This window comes from Dreissena polymorpha, chromosome 4 (genome assembly GCF_020536995.1).
Source record: "Dreissena polymorpha isolate Duluth1 chromosome 4, UMN_Dpol_1.0, whole genome shotgun sequence".
NCBI lineage: Eukaryota > Metazoa > Mollusca > Bivalvia > Myida > Dreissenidae > Dreissena > Dreissena polymorpha.
In genome coordinates, this window is record NC_068358.1 from 134600010 (window position 1) to 134620955 (window position 20946).

Sequence of the window (20946 nt, forward strand, 5' to 3'; positions counted from 1 at the left end):
CGTTATGTCCAAATACAATAGGACTTGAACATTGTCAATGAACAGGGTCGGTCACTAAAATTCTTGTTTCATTGGTCAAACTTGCCCTCTTTGGCTTTGTAACAATCATGTTCATTGGTCGAACCTTTCTCGCAGACGTGAACGAATGCGAAGGAGACAAGTCTCTTTGTCGAGGCGGCACGTGCCATAACGAGCCTGGCAACTTCCGGTGCGAGTGTCCTACCGGCCTGGAGCTCTCTACCGACGAAAGATCGTGTGTCGGTACGAACAAGCGTAATTTGATTAACGGTGTTATTTTGATATAGATTTTTAAAAAAAGTAAATTGACCGGTTCGTCTTTTAGATATACCGTTTTTGCTCCATGAAGTTGTAATACTGGATAGAACTAAATATCCACCAGTCGGCTTTGAAAAAACTCTCGTTTTTTAAACCAAATTATTGTAGCGGTCATTATATACTTCAGTTTGCTTTATTGGAGTAATTAACACTAATCCTATGACAGTTTACAATAAATGCTTGCATATGTTCTATTGCAATCTGACGAACAGTTCTTGAATACATGTCTGTAAAATCAAATGCATTAGCTCCATGCATTAGTTGTTAGCATATAGTATACTAGAGCAAGACTGGAAATGCTTATATTGTAATTGTAAATTATATTCTCACCATTCAAACATCTTGCTGCCAATTTGTTTTTTAAGACATTGACGAGTGTGGCTCAAGTAGCAGCGTGTGTTCCAACGGCTACTGCGAGAACTTCATGGGCGGCTACCACTGCAGATGTCACACGGGATTCAAGCCGAACACGCAGCAAACGTCCTGCGTCGGTAGGCGGACTGGCTGATTTAGGGAAATATCATCGTTTTGTAAACTAACATCATTTTTTTACAAGACCTTTTCTTTTAAGCGATTCATGGATTTGGAAATTTAATGAATAGGCGTTTAATTATTTATTTAAATTAAGGAATTTATTTATTGTTGTAAAAGTATTATTTGTATTCTACTTTATCTCATTTTATAAAGATATTTTGGTTTGTTTAGAACATATATTTTCTCTTTAGATATCGATGAATGCGCGGAGAACAACGGCGGGTGTGAGATGTTGTGTGTGAACTCTCCCGGAAGTTTCGCGTGCGGATGTGAGATGGGCTTCACACTCATGCCGAACGGTAGAAATTGCAAAGGTGAGCACACAGTGCGTAAAATCCCAAATCTAAATATCTTCAACAAACATTTTTATTCAAAACTTTTTTATTTAAGATTCCATATTACAGGTTTTCCTTAATGATAAAAATGATAAATACGAGACCAGACATATATTTATATGATATAGCGTTTCTTACCTGCAACAGATTTCATCCGTCAGGTTAAACAAAATAATCATAATTTGTCGCATACCGTATTCCTAATGCAATGTTTTATACCTATATATACATCGGCTAGTTTGTCGACGTCGTTTTGACGGCACCTTGTTATTTTAGATTACAACGAATGTCGGGAGAACCCGAACATCTGTAACGGTGGCAAGTGTAATAACACCCCAGGGGCATACAGGTGCATATGTACCGACGGGCTGCGGTCATCCCAGGACATGAAACAATGCATCGGTACGCCGTGTTGTCTTCTTTATTTGCTGAAAGAATTAGAACAATGGAACATTTAATGTGTGTTGGACAGAGATACCTTCTTTAAAAATAAATGAATATTAAGCTGTCAATAAAGTATTTAAATATTATAGGAACATCTTAAGCATTGGAACACGTCGTCTGCTATATTCAATTTTATCGCTTACACAGAAGCATGCTGAGCTTTAAAAATGAATTAACACACAAACTACGATTCATTAAGCATCTCCCAAATACAGACAGTGATGCGCCTTTTTTCACAATGTTAAATCTTTTAAAGTTTCATATTTCCTAATCGTTGAGCACGAAAACGGATTTCACACGGTTAAATTCATAATTTTGATTCAATAGCTTGCACTTGTATTTAGTAATTGCTTTATTATTTCCGTAAGATCATTTCTTGGTATAAAAGCCTCGTTCTATGAAAACTTGGCTTAATGCGTACAGGTAAAGTTTCGTCCCAGATTAGCCTGTGCAATTCGCACAGGCTTAGCAGGGACGACACTTAACGCCTTCATTGGATTTTTTGTAGAAGAGACTTCCTTTAAACGAAAAAGTTCATCAAAGCTGAGATTGTCGTGACACTTAACGCACATGCATATATAATAATATGATAATAGGTGCTACCTAATTTACGGGCAAAAGCTTATTTGATGTTTGTTAAAGATAACACGGGTAATATATGTTTGCACATTATCATGCAACAAAACATTCAATTTCTTTACAAAACAATATGTTATTTAGCAAAGCAATAAAATATAATTTGTTTTAATCTTAAACAAGTTTATGAATCTATGATTTATGTATAGTAACCCCTTTTACTGTTTTCAAAATCTTCAACATGTATTCCATTTTTGTTTACTTTAAAAACAATGTTAGAATTTTAAACAAAAAATAAAAAAAATCTTGCGAAACTGTGTTTTATTGATGTTTTCCATATGCAGGGATGCCATTTATGTTTTAGGGCGAGATTATTTCTAAAACGATTTTTTTTAACTCAAGCATAAAAAAGAAAGCTGCCGTACTTTATTATTTTGGTCCCATGTCTAAATCATCGACATCGTAAATGTATCCCCTGCATATGTAAATGAAAAACTTTTTGTACTTAATTAATGTTAATAAACATATAAATGCAACAATGCTTGCGGGAGCGTTTGCATCTATCTTGAAAGAAGTGCATAGACCTCATTCACTGCGCAAAATTACACAGACCAGAAATATCACCTTTGGCTTTGGACACAATACTCTTTGCATATCTTCCGCACTGTTAGAGCTTATGTCATGAAATGTGGTAAACTTATTGTCTTTTTCTGAATCCTCAGGAATTAACAGTTGGTAAAAACTATCGCTTATGGCATACACAGATTGAACATTACTAGGTTGGTGCTAAGGAGAAAATACTAGTAGCAAAAATTTAGATTTATGATGGAGACCCACATCATAAGCTTAACGCTAAATATATGAGTGTACCTGTCACTTTATGTGTGAGACAAAAAATAAACAACAACATACTTATTATCACGAATTTACTGTTATCAACAAGAATTGTTTTACCAGTAAATAATTTACCAAACCATATTTAAATAAAATATAATCAAATATTTTTCACCTGAATTTAATTACATTATTTCGTTTACTTTCATTTCATTTAATTCTTTTTCATGTTTTGAAAGTAAAGATATTCAGTTATTATGGAATGTGGCATTAAACATATAACAGCAGCTGCGTATTGCATGTGAATGAGGCAGTTTCCACATGAATATGATAATAAAATAACAACCCGATTATTAAACTGCATGTACATCCCAATTGATTAAAGTCAAGTTTTTGTATGTTCAAGCTCATAAACAAAATAACACATTCAGTATGTTCATTTATACCCTTATCTTCTCGCCCTTGTTTCTGTGCACTCAACACATGTAGTATTAGACACACTGTTATGAGTTTGCATGTATTCGGTAAGTTCCTACCACGCGTTTGTTAGTTAAAAAACACGCTCAGTCATGGCACTAAATGTCAATGAGTTGACTTCATCAAAGATGTAGAACCAAAAAAAATACTCCACTCATCCAGTACGCCTTCTATGAAGACATAATAACAAGCAGTCATCAAATAAAATGAATACCGTATCCTACACTTTCGCTTCTTATATGGTCTTCAAAAAAATAATCAGAGACAGTTGACAAGACTAAACTTCTGCTTTTCGCTTATTTGCAATGTTTTCAAAGTGTCAGCATAATGTGCAAAATAATAATGGTAATACACAACATGGTCTCAGGTGTGTCAAATGAATTTTTAGGCAAGGATTTAATATTAATTATAGGTATAAGTTCAAGTGTACAACACACTCTTTGTAATAAAAATATTGCAAAGTGTGCAACTGGCACTGCATTATGCACATTTTTATTTAAGCAAAAATTAACATTTATTTATATAATAAACAAGAAATCTGAAACTTAAAAACAACTTAGTAGATATTGTTTAATGTACATTGTATTACTCAAAGTCATCATCACACAATGAGACAACACAATGGTCTCTAAACAGAGTGTGCTTTTTACTTGTGGCATACATTTAATGAATTAATACTAGTAATAGAAATACAGAAAAAAAGTCTAGAGCTGCCTGGGAACTATCATTTTTAATATCAACAATTCCTTTGACATGCCAGATTGCAAATTGTTAATTTCACTATTCTTTCACATTGTTTTCACAACTGATACTTGTTATGCAGTATATTCTCTTTGCTTACAGAAATATAAAGTCTCTTCACAATAATTGCAGTTTCTTTACAATCCACTAACGTTGATCATTACAGAGTCACAATTGCTAATGTTTCAGTCCCGGTCAAGCTTTATAGGTCCAGAATTGCTTCGTTGTTGAGTACAAAGCACGCAGTCAGTTTTGCTCAGCAGAATGCTGCATGGAATGTGTGAAGTCCAGCATTTGACAGAGCAGCTTCTAAAAGAAAATCGAAGAGAATCCATAAAATCATACATGCCATACGTCCCGCATCGTCCGGGACAGTCTTGGAAATGCATACCCTGTCCCGCAGTCCCGGAAATTTGTCAAATGTCCCGGATTTCAGTAAAACCTGTATGTTCCTTATCTTAGCATGCAAATCTGTACTTGCCACTGATATTGCGTCATCTCCAAAGCAATGCCTGTCCGATTAGGCAAAAACGCTACGTGTCAAAATCGATCATTAACGGGGGGTCCTATTATCTTGTCGATTGTCTCGTAATCAGTCAAACAAAAGGGGTTAATTCGTTGTGAATTGGCTTGCTCAAATTTGATGGCTGTGTAGTTTTAACGGATTACGCAATGCACATTCATGAATAAATCCAGTTTCACCCGGATTTTCGCGGTGTCCGATTCATTCACACTCATATTGCGACAAACAAAGCGCCTTTACTTACAATGTAAGTTGAAACAGTTTGACGTCATAGCTTACACCGCGCGCGCCACCCATGACAACGTCTGAATTCAATACCCGTGTTACACGCAGTCCACGTTTTAAGTGTATACAGTGACTGAAAATTAAATCAGCACTAATATCTCATATTTATATACATGAGCTCTTTTCAATCCTGAAGTTAAAGAAAAGGACACACAAAAGGCACCTATACCAAGTACATCTGGACTCAGCAAACAACAAGTGCCCATTTTGAGTCCTGAGGATGCGAACAGAGATGAGGACATTGAGACTGACTCTGAATCATGTTGCGTTTGCAATAGTTTTGAGCCTGCAGGCATTGACAATTTCCCATACATAACATTGGTTACATGGGGAAAATGAGACAAATGCCCACATTGGACTCATTTGAAATTATGTACAAATGTGAGAGTAATACGAAGGGACACTGAATTTCTGTGTCCACATTGTGAATAAACATGTTTACAGTCTTATGATTGAACACACAGATTAATTCTCTGTGTAAAAGTTAAAACTGATTAAAAATCTTATTTTTGATAAAATTGTGATTTACACTGTTTATAATGATAACAAAATATGTTATGTACCCTATTAAATTTTTTATGGCAATTGTTGCCCACCATACTTGAAATATTTTCCTTTTGTAAAATTAGCGGGATATAATGGAGTGACCTAGATTTCACGGACGATTTGACAGGTTATGACCTTTCTTCTTTAACGTCTCTAATTCTCACACCAAAGTAAAATAAATGCGCTTGTTTTGTGAAATAATGATTTTTTTAGGGATTGGATATAAACTTTAGGTAATATATCGGCTTTTTTGCAAGCAAGTAATTGATTTTCGACAAGTATCGCGATACAGTGGGGTCCCATGATATGACTTCATATGTCGCTATTTGTATACATGTCCCGGAAAATCGGCAAATGTCCCGGAAAATTTAGCACAATGTCCCGGAATCGGTCTGAAAATTTATGGCATGTAGGATAAAATGTACATACGAATTAGTCTATTTCCAATGTGTATGTAAGCACAGTTTAATTTTTTACAGTTTGAAACAGTTTGGTACGAAAATGATCGAGTATGAGTCGGAGATGCAATATTGTTTACAATCACAACGTAACTTCATACATCACAAAAGAAAGGGTCTTAAGAATAGTCACGTAGAATAAACTCAAGAAATAACTCCAAAACTTAATAAAATGATAACTTTTATGTTCCATTAGTTTGACTGAATAATAATGACCTTAAATTTTAAATCGGCGAAATTTTGTATGTGCCGAAAACAGTTCCCATGTTATCAAAGGTAATCTTTAGCAATATAATTATAGATTGATGTTTTATGTAACCAAACGCAATATTTTAATTGAATAATTACTTACCAATCGAGTGCATTCCATTTATTTATTAAATTTCAACAATGTAAACATCCACCAGTGACCAGAGTTTCACTTCTTAATGACGTATTGACAAAGCAGTGACGTCACACAGATATGTATAGTTGTCGACGAAAGAAACGCGGCCGTTCATGTTGTGAACAAATTAAACTTTTAAACAATTGTTTATTTATGTAAAGGGATAATATTAACTATAGAATATTGGGTTCATTGAAGAAGTTAATTCGAAACTAATCTTATTCGATATTGTAAACCGGAAGTACGCAAATAATTTAGACGGGTTATCTTTTTTAAGATTTTGTTAACAACATCTAGAGCAATTTTCAATTTGCAATGCATTATGGGAAACAGGAAGTGTCACACACGGAGGCAAACAGACGTATTTTGATCGTAGAAAATCATATAATGCAAGGAGATAGAGTACCATTACCTACAAAATAATAAATTTCTTGTCGTATTATTTCTTGAGGAATGCATATACGTGTCATGTAGCGTTTGTCGAAGTGCCTATGTTGCTCCAGCGGTCTTTGATTTTCCATCGCGAAAATAGATGACGGCAGGAATTATTTGACTTGATAGCCTATATTTAAGGTAATTTCTCTCTGTATTTAAAAAAATTGATACAAATAAACTGTCAACGCCCGCGAATTTGCCCGTAATATTGTATACACCAGATATCGACGAGTGCTCTGAGAACCGGAACCTCTGCGAGAACGGCGTGTGCGAAAACCTGCCCGGCTCCTACCGCTGTAACTGTGACAATGGCTTCGACGCTGCGGAGGGCTCTAACCGATGCACAGGTAGGATCAAACGGCAATGATCGCACGTCACTTCCGGCAGTGTGAGTTGAATCGGATTCAGGAAGGGATCTTTTCATACAGCTCGTTAACGTAAATGTGGATAGCATTTGTCTTTCATAATGCAAATACACATGTTTTTATTGAAATTATGTGATGTGAAAGTCAGTTCAATCACTTACGTAGGCTCATTTCTTTTCAAGTTGTGTATACATCACTTGAGAATATAACACATGAGTGAATATACCAAAAAAACTGTTTCATCAAGTTAATTAAACGATTCAACAGAGTTTAACGATACTTACACTATGTTTTAATTGCTATTGTTTACGATGGAATTCATGTACTTCTAGTTATCTAATTTAAGCTTGAATTCTATCATAAAATGACTATTTTAACAAATACATTAAATGCGTAAATAATCTCGCCAAGGACATCGGTCTGGTAAAAAAGGCGGTTAATTGCATGTGTGTAAAGTGTCGTCCCATATTAGCATGTGTAGTCCGCACAGACAAATCAGGGACAATACTTTCGGCCTTCACTGGATTTTGGCTAAGTAGAGACTTTTTAATCGGAAAGTGTGACCCTGATCAGCCAGTGCGGACTGCACAGACCAATATGGGACGACACTTTACGCACACGCATTAAACCTTCTTTTTTCCTGAGCGCGGTTCATATTCACTCATTTTGTTGCAGACATCGACGAGTGCCTCACCGGAAAGAACATGTGTGACGAGCACGCGACATGCCTCAACACGGCCAGCTCCTACAGGTGTCAGTGCAAGCCTGGCTTCGAGGGAGACCAGGGCTCGACATTAACGGTAGTCCGACTGTCCGGGACAACCAAATTGTTAGTCCGGACAAGTAAATAAAGAATTTGCTAGTCCGACGGGACAAGTGGTCGTTATAAATTAATTACTTAGAAAAATGCCTTTAAATCTGTTATTTCTGTGGAGTTACCACAAAACTTTTTCGATTATATTAAATGTGTAGGTTTAAACGACAATGCGCTAGATATTCCGATAGTTCCATGTGATACTAAACCGTACTGTTCACAAGGGAAGCTACCCTTAACATTTTTCTTTGCCAAGATAATAAGAATATTCTCCCTTGTTAAAAATATGCATTTTACGACACCGGTACAGATCGATCTTACAGACAATTAACGTAGTGACGTCATTTCTATGTATAGAATGATTTTACGACATCATTTCCATTTGTGGTTTGTTTTTGTTACATGTAGTACAATATCGTCTGCTTAAAAAATGTCTAATCTGCTTTCCTTTGGGTTTTTTGTCTTCAAAATCACAAGAAACTTACCTAAAAAATACCTAAAGGTCGCCAAAAAACAAAATGCAATTACGAAAAGAAGCGTCAGTTCTTTTTGTATTGAAATTGCCTACAATTATGTTAACATGTATATCGAACGATTAAAGTCTTTATGATTTGAGCATTTTGTATTATTTCATTATTTTGCAAAGAGCTGAGCAGAATAAGATATAATGGTCAGGACAAGTTGCTTTTTGGTCAGGACAAGTGAAATTTTGGTCTACTTGTCCGACTGGACAAGTGGCTTCAAAAATTTATGTTGAGCCCTGGAGACGGCTTCACGTGCAGAGGTACACTTCCGGTGAAACTTCCATTTTGTAACTAGATAAAATAATACGTGCTCTTTAAACTGTTGATAATTCAAATTAAGGCATGAGTATAATTTTATACTTCATAGTATGCTGACGAAAATAAATGCTTCCTTAAAGAAAATCATAATACAACCCTTGTTCAAACAACTTCTTATCTAAAATAAATGCTTTCACACAAATACATGACTTCAAATTAAAACAAAATTACTATTACGATTTTGTATGCAAACAGCTTTGTTATCACGGTGGTTTATAATTGTTATTGTTTTTTTGCATGAGAAAATTATTTTTATATTCCATATTCTATGAAAGTTTTGACAATATGTTATATTTGTTAGATATCAACGAGTGACGGCGTCTGCTCCCAGAATGCCGTCTGCGTCAACGAACCAGGAAATTACGCGTGTATCTGCGAAGAAGGATTCACCGGGGACGGTTTCAACTGCAGAGGTAACGTGCTGAACTGCTGTTCAAATTTTGTTTTGTTATTGTGTACGTGAATTGTATTCTAATATTAAGATTGCCAGTCAAACTGATGAAGTATATCAACGTTAAGGGTTACCGTGTTTTTGTATCGAGCAAGTTTCAGTAATCGATAAGCGTTTGCGTGTTGCTGCCCAGGGCTCCTGAATTATTATATAGGTAGCTTTTCAAGAACTAAAGTGAACTGCAACTTTAGAGAATTGGCTGTAGTATTGCGTTTAATATTTTTCTGTTCTAAAAAAACAATAAAAGTTCCGTGGTACTATACAGTGCTTGGTATTTACGTAGAAATCAAAAATTATTTTTGAGAGCGAGTCTTTTGTTACTTTAAGCAGCCTTTAGCTGTATATGAGAGCAGATTCTTAGTTTAAACATCCATGTACATGTATATCCGTCCTAAGCCAATGGCTTATTGAGACAATATCATGTTCGTTTTCTGGAATGTACCAGTCCTTGGTGTTTTCCCACGCTCCCGGAGTAGGGATCGAACCCTAGACCTCTTGATCACCAGGCTGACTTCATTACCAACCACGCATCCATAACATTTACATGTTTTGCAGATATCGATGAGTGTTCACTGCGGGAGGACTTGTGCGTGAACGGCCGGTGCTACAATTTCATTGGCGGGTACCGCTGCACGTGTAACATGGGGTTCGCGCGTTCCACCAATGAGAAGTCATGCATAGGTCAGTAAGGTTTAGAAGCCAGTAAATGAGGCAATGTAGAATATGGTAAATTTGAAGTGGTTGGATGTGAACACACGCATTTGAGCCGCTGTCCGGGAAAACTGGATTGGTTATGTATGTCCGTAAAATTTCTTACCTAATTAGCTTGTGCAGTACCCACATGTCCATGAGGAAGAACACTATCTCATAGACTAGATTTTAGTTTTGACAAGACTTCCTTTAACAAAAAAACAACAGCGGGAAAACGTCCCCGACACCCTGCGGACTGCCCGACACCCTGCGGACTGCCCGACACCTTGCGGACTGCCCGACACCCTGCGGACTGAACAGGCTTATCGGGACGGCTATTTATGCGCATCAATTAAGCCCTGTTTTCCCAGAACGCTGCCAATTTAATGACTGTTAGTTTACTTTTATGGGTTTGGGATTTGCTTACGAAATGATAAGCCTGTAAAGATATTAATCATCGTGAATATTATTCAAATATTTCACAGGCGTGGGACGAATGCTGTTCTTAAAATACCGTCAAAGCTTTGATCTACGATATTTATTGTCAGATATTGACGAATGCCAGATCCAGAACCTGTGTGTGAATGGCGACTGTGTAAATACAATTGGCGCGTACGAGTGCAGGTGTAAACCGGGATTTAAGTTGGACGACATTGGCGGTAATTGCACAGTTACGACTTTGCCATTGAAAGTGTTATAGTAATGGTGTGATGGCATATCACGAGTTTCGGCCGTGAATTTTCTTAGACATCTTTCAATTACTGATCAATACTTTTATAAAGATAATGAGATATAAATACGGAACTAGATAGATAACATATTGTTATCTTGATATAGTCTTTCAATAAGCAACTAAAATGTTCTCCCAGTCTTGTTTTTATATATCAAAGAAAATATTTCAAAAGGCATTTATAATAAAATTTCTTTAATGTATATATCGACTATCATATTTTATTTACATTACGCCTTGGGTATTTCAAAAATAATTGTATTGTCATGTGTTTGTTTGCATGTATAAACACATATGCAAAGAATAAAAAAATATATTTCGATTTTTATTGTCTTAAAATAAAAATAAAGATTTGTTTTATTCTAATATTGATTTTTAAAAATGCCTCTACGTTAATTACAAATTCACGATAAATCAAGTAACATAAATTTGGCAATTTTTATAGAACAAACCCCTTACTTTAAACATAAACATAAGTGTAGGTTCAACCTTTTAAAAAATAACAGTCAGTGCATTGATTGATTAAAACGATGGTCTCCTAACAAAAACAACTGCAAACGAATGATCATGCAATGAGATCCTAAACAAATTAAACTGCGACTCGCTGTAGATATCAATGAGTGCGCGGACGTCGACAACTGTCTCTACGGCACGTGTATCAATGAGACGGGCTGATATCTCTGTCAGTGCCGGCCCAACTATCAGCTCAACGCGGCGGGAACTGGCTGCGTCGGTATGTATAGACTTGGTTTTCAATATGCCCTATTTAAAATGGAGACGTTTTTTATTTGAACCATTGTTTTTTGTTTGAGAAACAACTGTGGTACTTTATATGTACTTTTACATGAACGCCATTCTTGTTCAACTTGTGCTTTTGTTTTTGTTGTTTTCGCGCGTGTGTGTGTGTGTGTGTGTGTGTATGTGTGTGTGTGTGTTTTGCCTTGTGTAACCATAGCTTTATTTAAGCAACTGGTTGCAATTCTATTTTGTTTTAATGTCATCATACAACAGTAATTTCTGTTCAAACTTAATTAAAAAAAAATAGTTCAATACCTGAGAAGAGAATGTTTGTTTGATATGCACTGCTCAGGTTTGTGACGTCTTTAAGTGCTTTAAATGAGTACTTTTACAATGAGCATCTGGTATCCTATATGCGAATATACATGTGTTGCGGCGTAACAGACCTCCGCCGCGGCTTCTGCTACCTGGACATCTCCCAGCAGCGGCGTGGTGGCGTCTGCAGCTGCATCATCTCGCAGAGCGTCGGTCGTGCGGCCTGCTGTTCCAGCGTGGGATGGGGCGAGGTGAGCGGCTTCTGCGAGCCGTGTCCACGGAACAACACCCGCGAGTACAAGGCACTCTGCATCGCCGACTCGGGCTTCAGGCCCGATCCACGCTCTTGCCTATGGGTACGTGGAAAGCAAATTTTTATTGAAACATATTAAATTAACGCGTTTAAAATAAAACAATATATTTCTAATAGGTAGTCTGATTTTTCTGTTTCACATCACCGCTCTTGGTATTTGTTATTACACTACAGTCATAACCATCTTCCTTGTGCTTTTCTTATTGCATTCATTCGTTAATATTGTTATAACGAATGAAGTGCAATATAAAAGACTTACTCACTTTAAACAGTATTTCCTAGATTGTATGCACCTATCAGATAATCCAGTTATCGTCTGATGTAAGCCAGTATGACCGTATGCATGTGCCTGTGTATGGACCGATTATGTGCACTGTTTAATTGCCACGCACTTTTTTCCGTTTATTTGCAGACATTGACGAGTGTCACGAGACGCCATGTATCTGTAAGAACGGCGACTGTCAGAACATGTTTGGTAGCTACAAGTGCATCTGTCCGGTCGGTTACATGCTAAATCTCGACACGCAGGAATGCGTCGGTAGGTGCTGCAGGGGTACACCATTGTGTCTGTAATGCATTTGAGTTGTGCCTTTGACCGACAAAAACTCGTATTGGTTACATCACCGATGACGTTTAGATTCAGAAAACTAAAAAAAACAATTTGGACGTGTACTCCCAACCACTCCGCTTTATAAACATCCAAAGAATACTCGTATCCGTGTTTAAAAAACAGATTGAAATGTCAAAAGATACTTACAAAATGACCACTGAATAATGTCGAGATATTGGTCGAATATCAACCCCAATTAAACAAGTATAAGTGTCTTTATGATGAGGATGGAAAAAATCGGAATTGACGTAGCCATCTTGATTTTCTTTTGATCATAACGTCAAAACTCTATTTGAGAGTTACAATTTCGATCGACGCCATTTTTTGTAAATGATGCGCGTGCGTGTTTAGTTCTTTTTTTGTAAGATAATAAACGATGCATCGGTGTTTTATACTGCCTTTAGTTTAATCAGTTTAATAAATATGTGTTAATTTATTACATGCGCTTGAGATTTTTTCATGCTTTGTCATGCCAAAGTCCATTTAAAGGTGTCCATTTACAATCGTTTATAGTTATAAAAGAACTGTGAGTTTAACGTCTTTATTTATGTGATGCCAGTGGTACATATTTATATGTTTAGCACATGTAAATACCAAATTCTGGCGTGGCAACACTGATTGTTTAATATTTACATGCAAACAAAATAATTTAAATAATTATCCTCTGACCGATACATTTTACATTTACAATACAACATATACACGTTAAATGTGATTATGTTTACATCTGACAATGTTTTTGTGTAATGATAATTAGCGTGGATTAACAAGGTTTTGAGCCCCTTATAATTTGACTATAATTTTCTTACGCCTGAAAAATACATGTTTTTCGTTTTGTCAACGTTTAACAGTGTTTGCATATGGCAGACAATCAACAAAAAAAACTGGGCAATTAATGTATTAGGTTATTCATGCACCTGAATTAGCAAAAACGACGATACTAAAACGAGGTTGGAATACCGATTTGATTTGAGAACATGTGTTGTATGTCGTCGTCATAAAATATATTAATTGTATTACTTCGATTACCTTTCAAATCGCTGTATTCAGACATCGACAAGTGTGTGGAATACCCCGGCTACTGCGGACTTGGTACCTGTGTCAATAGGCCCGGCAACTTCTCCTGCCTCTGTCCGGATGGATACATGCCTATGGCGGGCGAAGGATGCATGGGTGAGGGCCGCTGCGTTTTGTATTATATATGGACATTCATAATATTTGTAGGATTTATATAATATTTTACACATTGATCATGGCCATGACGATGACAAGGATGATGATATTGATGATGGTTTTGGTGCTGCGAATGATGTTTTTGTTGGGATGATGAGGCTGTTGATGATGTTGATTATGATGGTGCTAATGGCTATTGTTCTGGTGGTGGTGGTGATGCTCTTGCTGCTGATTATGATTGCTTTATTTGATTGAGTTAATAAGAGCAACACAATTATAAATATTTACTTACACAGATGATTTTTTAAAGTGAAAAGTAAGCATGATCAACCACCTACAAACCTTGTTAATGCATCTATGCATTTTAAAAATTAAAATCATTATGACTCCTCAAATCGGACGCTGAAACAGACTACTTTAAGTAGGACCCAAATTATGGATTAAACACCGGAGTTTTTTTGTTTTTGTTTTTTGTTAGAATAGCCTGTGTTAAGCCAAAGCACTGGTCTTAAATAGTACTACATTTTTATTCCTGACCAGATATGCGGAAGGACGCCTGCTACGCTGCGTTCACGAACGCCTACTCCCCAGGGCAGCCCCCGCGGTGCGACCACCAGTTGTCCTCACAGGTCACCAAGAGGCAGTGCTGCTGTGTGGGGGTGCTGGGTCAGGGCTGGGGCAACCCGTGTGAACCCTGCCCCGTGAAGAACTCTAGTGAGGCTTTTTAGTGTCACATAATGCTTTGTTCAAATCAATACTTGATCAGCAAGAAATAAGATCAAACGTGCCCGTAGCGTAAACCTGTTGTCAGTATGCTAGGTTAGGCATAAGTTTGTCTTATATTTTCATGAATAAAATTATCTTATATGTCTCTTTTTGTAAACCATAAGTAAACACATTTATTTCAATTAATTCAAAGTACCACAGTCTTTATATATGCTGTTAGTAAATGCGCTATTTTTGGTGGCGTGAATTTAAATACTGTATTGATATACATTTTGTTCTTAACTGTTGGATCAATGTTTGCTGCATTAGCAATTTATGTAAAGTGGAAATATAACGTCGTTCTGCCCCTGAACAATTATCAGATCATCTTTATTCAGTGTTCACTGTAAATAAATAGAAGTACGTTTTCCGGAGCATATCTGGACCTTTGCAAGCCCAACCCTATCAGAGGTGGGTTCAAATGCTTTAGAATAGTGTGCTAGCTTTAATTCAGTACAGAAGCATTCTTCTGTACAAATCAAGCATGTTATTTTCAGTGTTCAACATATTGTATGTAATTTAATACTTAATTCTTTTTTTAAACTGTTTTTCTTTTATTTTCGAACGCAGCGTTAATTTACAACGCTAATTTCATCGCATTAAATGACAACAACGCATTGATTTTTGAGTGTTGTAAAACAAATATTATGTGATCATTAAATGAATATACTCCGAAAACACTGTTTCGTATGGAAGCGTATATGGTACTCCCTGATGCTGTGTTGATGTCAACATTCTATGACGGCCTTATATGAAAAAGGTTTCATGGCGTAAAAAATAACTCATCATGACGACTAAAACTATGATGGCAAGTCATTTTCACAAGAGCATGACGCCAAAAATTATGTTAATTTGTCGCTTTAGATCATGTCGACTATAGATTTTTTTCGGGAAAAGCCGGAAACATTTACGTCGAGACTTTAACTTAATGCCGTTATGCGAGTAAAATTAAGAGGGAAAAACCCACAAAACTATGTCAACATACCATGTTATTTCACAGTAAGTCGATATAAACTAATCCGACATGACCATATTATTGTGATGTACCATATTATATGATGGCATGATATGAAAAAGCTGTCATGGCGTAAAAAATAACATAGTGTCGACTAAAACTATGATTGAAAGTCATTTTCACAAGAGCATGACGCCAAAAATTATGTTAATTTGTCGACTTGGATCCTGTCGACCATATATTTTTTTCAGGAAAAGCCGAAAACATTTACGTTGAGACTTTAACTTAATGTCGTTATGGCGCGTAAAATTAAGTGGAAAAAAGCTACAAAACTTTGTCGACATACCATGTTATTTCACAGTAAGTCGATATAAATTATTCCGCCATAACCATATTATTCGGATGTGCCATATACGCTTGCCTTCCGTAGTTTCGACAATGTTGTGTTTTGCACATAATAATAAGTGACGACTGGGTATTCGTTAAGAAGTTGATTTCTTCAAACGAAAATTATGTAAATTGTGGAAAGTGTCGTATCAGATTTGCATGTGTCTACTGCACAGGCTAATCTGGTATGATATTTAACGCACATGCCTTAAGCCCGGTGTTCCCAGAGCGAGATCAATATTTACTGTTTCAACCATTACAGAGGACACGAACGAGTCCTCGATATACCAGTTCCTGTGCGAGAACGGCCGATGTATCGACACGAACACGGAGGAGGGCTTCCTGTGTGAGTGTGGGGTTGGCTACACATACAACGCCATCAGCAAGCGGTGCGACGGTACGCTACGCAAGTTCAAATGTTTGGATCGCGCATATTTTCTTAAGTCTTTATCAATACAAAGTGCGAAGAACGCATCAAACATTATTGGCACTTACCATTGAGCTTGTTAAATTTAAGCTGCACATTTTGACCTCTATAAGAAAGAAGATAAGAGCGTTTGCCTTCTTGGACAAAAATGCCTCCGCTGTTTTTGTACTAAAAGAAGTAAATGATAGTATGTTTGACATGATGTAGGCTTAAGCATAGCAAAAGAAGGCCCTAAGAGTTAATATATTCTTAAGTTACTAAGAAATTACTAAATATATTCCATACAGACGTGGACAAATGTCGAGCAAGCCGGAACCCCTGTCATGACAACGCCATCTGTATCAATACTCTAGGAAGCTACAGGTGCGAGTGTATCCCTGGTTATCAGCTAGCATCCGAGGGCGGCAGGTGCATAGGTAAGTAGAAAGAGAGAAAACAATATCCGGACATTTACACGAATACCAAGAGACAACCAGTTATATACTATGCAGAACGAATACTAGTTTTTAAATCATGAAGGTTGACTGCGATTTTTTAAATAAAATTATTTGTTTAATATCCCTAGTATTGATTCTTACATATACAAATACATTTGTTGTGACACATTCTAATGGTGATGATTCAAAAAGTATATGTTACGCAACCTTCTCGTATTTATTGTGTGAAGAAACTCACAATGGTGGATTTCATTATTAATTAAATGAAAAATGAAATCTTGCAGAGAAATAAACGCTAAATCAAAAGCTTTCATTTTACAAGATGTTTCCCTTGCAAAAGGCGCAAACTGTTATTCGGATTAATGATTAACTTACAGTGCCATTAACTATAGTCATATCTTCTTGCCGTTGTTCAGATATCAACGAGTGCCAGGACGTGGCGGGGATCTGTACGAACGGCGACTGCAGGAACCTCGAGGGCAGCTACCAGTGCATCTGCAAGCAGGGCTACAGACTGGCCGCCTCCAGGGACTTCTGTCTCGGTAAGTAGCGCCTTCCCGCTTGGTTGTATGTGGAAACTTTGAGGCATATCAATGGGAAAATCGTTTTAGTGTCATAAAATGTTGTTTTGATAAGCCGTTCACTCTGTGCTACATCCCATGGTCATATGCCTTCCAAGCCTAAAATATTTGAAGCCTTCTTTTTCTTCCCATTATGATTAATTGCAAAGCTCCTATGGAGCATTGACACACTGCGGCTATACTGGGAGTCTGTCTCACATTTATTTTTTTTAAATATGTAAACTGTAGGTTTTAAAGCAACCCTAGTAGTAAATGTTGACATTGAACAAATTCTGTCTGAACATTTGCAAAGTAAACAGCACGCATGTGAACATCTTGGAACACCAAGTAAAACGACGCACCACAACGACTTTTTTAGACTTAAACATGGTTGTTTTAATAAGCTTTAATAATAAACGACCCAGATTATATCACCAAGGCAAAATAGCTTGGGGCTGAATCAATCTGCTTACGTTATAATAACAACGTTATTTTTGTTTTCACGCAATAAGAAAACTAACGAGTAAAAATCAGGACGGGTTTTTGAGTTGACTTTCAGCATCTAAATCTTTTGCCATTTGCAATAATCATTAAAATAGGGTAAGGATACGGCCTTGCATTCATCACGAGCATGTTTTCAACATACTGCGCATGCGCAAAACCTGTTATTTTACGGTAAATCTTAACTTCCTCACGGTCTTGCAATTCTCACGCTACACCGGTATTATGTTATCGCGGTCTTGCAAAATACAGGCTTCATTTGTTCGACATGCATCAAAACGCCCTATAATAAAGCAGGTCCTTTCATTATACCAGTATGTTATAAAACTGCTTTGAGCATCGTCTGTCTTTAATGGATGACAACCATATTCCTATCTTCAGTGTAAGAACAGTGTAAATAGAATTGGTTGTAAAAAATGTCTTTGAATATTGGACTTTTACTTTATTGTATCTATGCGAATATACCCAGAGATGGAAATGTTTCCACCATAGTATGTCAAGAGTATTTAAACAGATCAAACCTTGTAAATCTTGAATTTTACTTGACATAATATGACCCGCGTTCTTCAAAACATGTGCAGAGTGCATGAGCGTCAAGTGTCGTCGCATATTTGCCTGTGCAACCCGTAGTAACGCACTGCAAAATAGTGACCTTACATACTCACTTTTGTTTCAGAATTATTTGTGTCTCGTATTCATGTATTTTAATGCAGAAACATTCATGGGAATAATGAGCAGTATCGCATTCATGAATCACGCTTTACATATTTGCTGATTATAAATAAACTATTCTAGATTATATATGTTGGACCTTTCATTGCTTTAATTGAAAAATACGAATACGACGGAGAACACCATTTGTTTTGGTGTTCAAAATTTACTACGAATACGGCAAACAGTGCATAAAACAAATTCAATATGTTCACTACAACAATAAATATTATATACTTTAAAAAATTAATTTACATTTTCATGTTTTTATTTCGCGTGTTGTATAATTTCGGCACTTTGTTTTAAATGTTCTTATTTTATATGCAACTCTTTTTAAATACTTCTATATTAACGGAATGTTGTTAACAAAACTTGGTTATCTATTTACGTTGACCAAGCTATACTATATATGCATTCACAACGTGCCGTATGACGCAGATACGGACGAGTGCCGCGAGTTCCTTGGTATCTGTATGAACGCTCGGTGTCGGAACACTCCGGGGAGCTTCCTGTGCGAGTGCCTGCCAGGCTACACACAGTCGTCAGATAGGATGAACTGCAGGGGTGAGCCGAATGATTTCATTATTTATACATTTGAGAACATTTTGGAAAACATTCTGATTTTTTTACTGGCGTTGTTTTCCAATAACTCCATGAAATTGGTCATTTAAAGAAAAGCATCGACTGAAAAACGCTCTAAAAGCATTCTGAAATATGTCCCTGACAAAGATTGTAATTAACGAGAAACAAGGTAAATCATGTTATATACAGAATATAAGGTTGATGACTATTGGTATCATGTGGTATCAGAGAAGGCTGATTTGATGTGGGAAAAGGTGAGTTAATGCTCGAGATTTCGTTACCTTGTTTATCCAGATTTGGACGAATGCACAGAGATGTCGGGACTATGTCGGAATGGCTACTGCATCAACACCGACGGCTCGTTCCAGTGTAACTGTCGTGAAGGCTATCGACTCTCCAGGAACACCGACAGCTGCGAAGGTATGCTTCTGATGATGGAATCATCAGCCTTGACGGTACCTGGGACCGAATTCAACGAATCATTCTAACGCTTATACAGAGAATACTTAAAACCAAGAATATATGTCCACATTTTGAATATTCGACTACCACTGGTAATGATTTACTTTAACATAATGCTCTACACAAATGTTGGCGTAAATAGAGGCATTTAATGACGAATTAGATTCAAAATTAAATCAATTATTGAATGCTCTAATTGAACGAATATTCTTTATTCTAAGACTTAAGTCTACGATATTTTTAGTGAATACGGGCCCTGGTCTTGTATCCGTAAAGCTCTGTTAGAAAAACTAACTCAATTTTTTTAAACACAATCTTCATGTCTGTTGAATTGTAAAATGTTGATTTGAGATGTAATTTTAACAATAACTACATATACACTATTTTCATTGAACTTGACCGAAGTTAGATTGTGCTTATTTGCTATGTTGCTATGGCTTTGGGTTTTATTGGCCTATAAATTATACCAAATGCCTCGGGTTCAAGCTTTTTAAAACGGTAAATCCTTATAATAGTTTGTTGTCGTTTGCTGGGGAAAAAGAAACACCCGACTGTGTGTTAGTGCGACTAGGTTTATTTTCTTGGTTTATAGACATAACGCATATCAAAGCGTGTAAATAAATATAATCCCAATATACATCTACTGAGACAAATGATATTGATATCGGTTTGCTTTAAAGGTTAATACAATCTGAAAACATACCTTAACGCCTTATTTATAAAAGGCAACAATTAAATGTATACATTAAATCAATTAGATTAAAACACGAACAGTCAGATATATGAACACTCTAGTATTTTTTACCTGAGCGGTATTACATGAACGCTCTACGTTTTTTCATTTATTAAAATTGACAGACATAAACGAGTGTCGCACGATTGAGAATCTGTGTGCTAACGGCCGCTGTATCAACGAAGAGGGCAGCTTCCGGTGCGTGTGTCCTCCAGGATACGTGCTCACCATGGATGGCAGACGCTGTATAGGTGAGTATACTACAATGCGTGAACTTCCCGGGATTTATGCTCACCATTGACGACAAAAGCTGTATAAGTGTAGACTAGCAATTAAAATCACTCGTTAACTACTCGCTGTTGTTTGTATTACTGGCGACTAAACCAGTGGCGACTAACGTCGCGCTGTATTCAATATCCAAGTCTGACACATGAACAAAACATTAACATTGAAATGAATATATTTTGAAGCTTTTA

At 36.5% G+C, this 20946-nt stretch overlaps 1 protein-coding gene across 1 annotated transcript in view; it reads left to right on the forward strand.

Annotated features, from left to right (window-relative positions):
* LOC127878814 (fibrillin-2-like) overlaps positions 1–20946 on the forward strand; it is a 107687-nt gene that overhangs the window by 66438 nt on the left and 20303 nt on the right. The window contains exons 14-34 of the mRNA XM_052425341.1: positions 136–261; positions 702–827; positions 1062–1184; positions 1482–1607; positions 7131–7256; positions 7950–8074; positions 9232–9343; positions 9937–10062; positions 10620–10730; positions 11412–11454; positions 11984–12210; positions 12580–12705; positions 13828–13950; positions 14491–14664; positions 15088–15126; positions 16320–16454; positions 16772–16900; positions 17338–17463; positions 19132–19257; positions 19570–19695; positions 20596–20721. Of these exons, the coding sequence (XP_052281301.1) occupies positions 136–261; positions 702–827; positions 1062–1184; positions 1482–1607; positions 7131–7256; positions 7950–8074; positions 9232–9343; positions 9937–10062; positions 10620–10730; positions 11412–11454; positions 11984–12210; positions 12580–12705; positions 13828–13950; positions 14491–14664; positions 15088–15126; positions 16320–16454; positions 16772–16900; positions 17338–17463; positions 19132–19257; positions 19570–19695; positions 20596–20721 (2601 nt within the window). The remainder of the gene's footprint in view (positions 1–135; positions 262–701; positions 828–1061; positions 1185–1481; positions 1608–7130; positions 7257–7949; positions 8075–9231; positions 9344–9936; positions 10063–10619; positions 10731–11411; positions 11455–11983; positions 12211–12579; positions 12706–13827; positions 13951–14490; positions 14665–15087; positions 15127–16319; positions 16455–16771; positions 16901–17337; positions 17464–19131; positions 19258–19569; positions 19696–20595; positions 20722–20946) is intronic.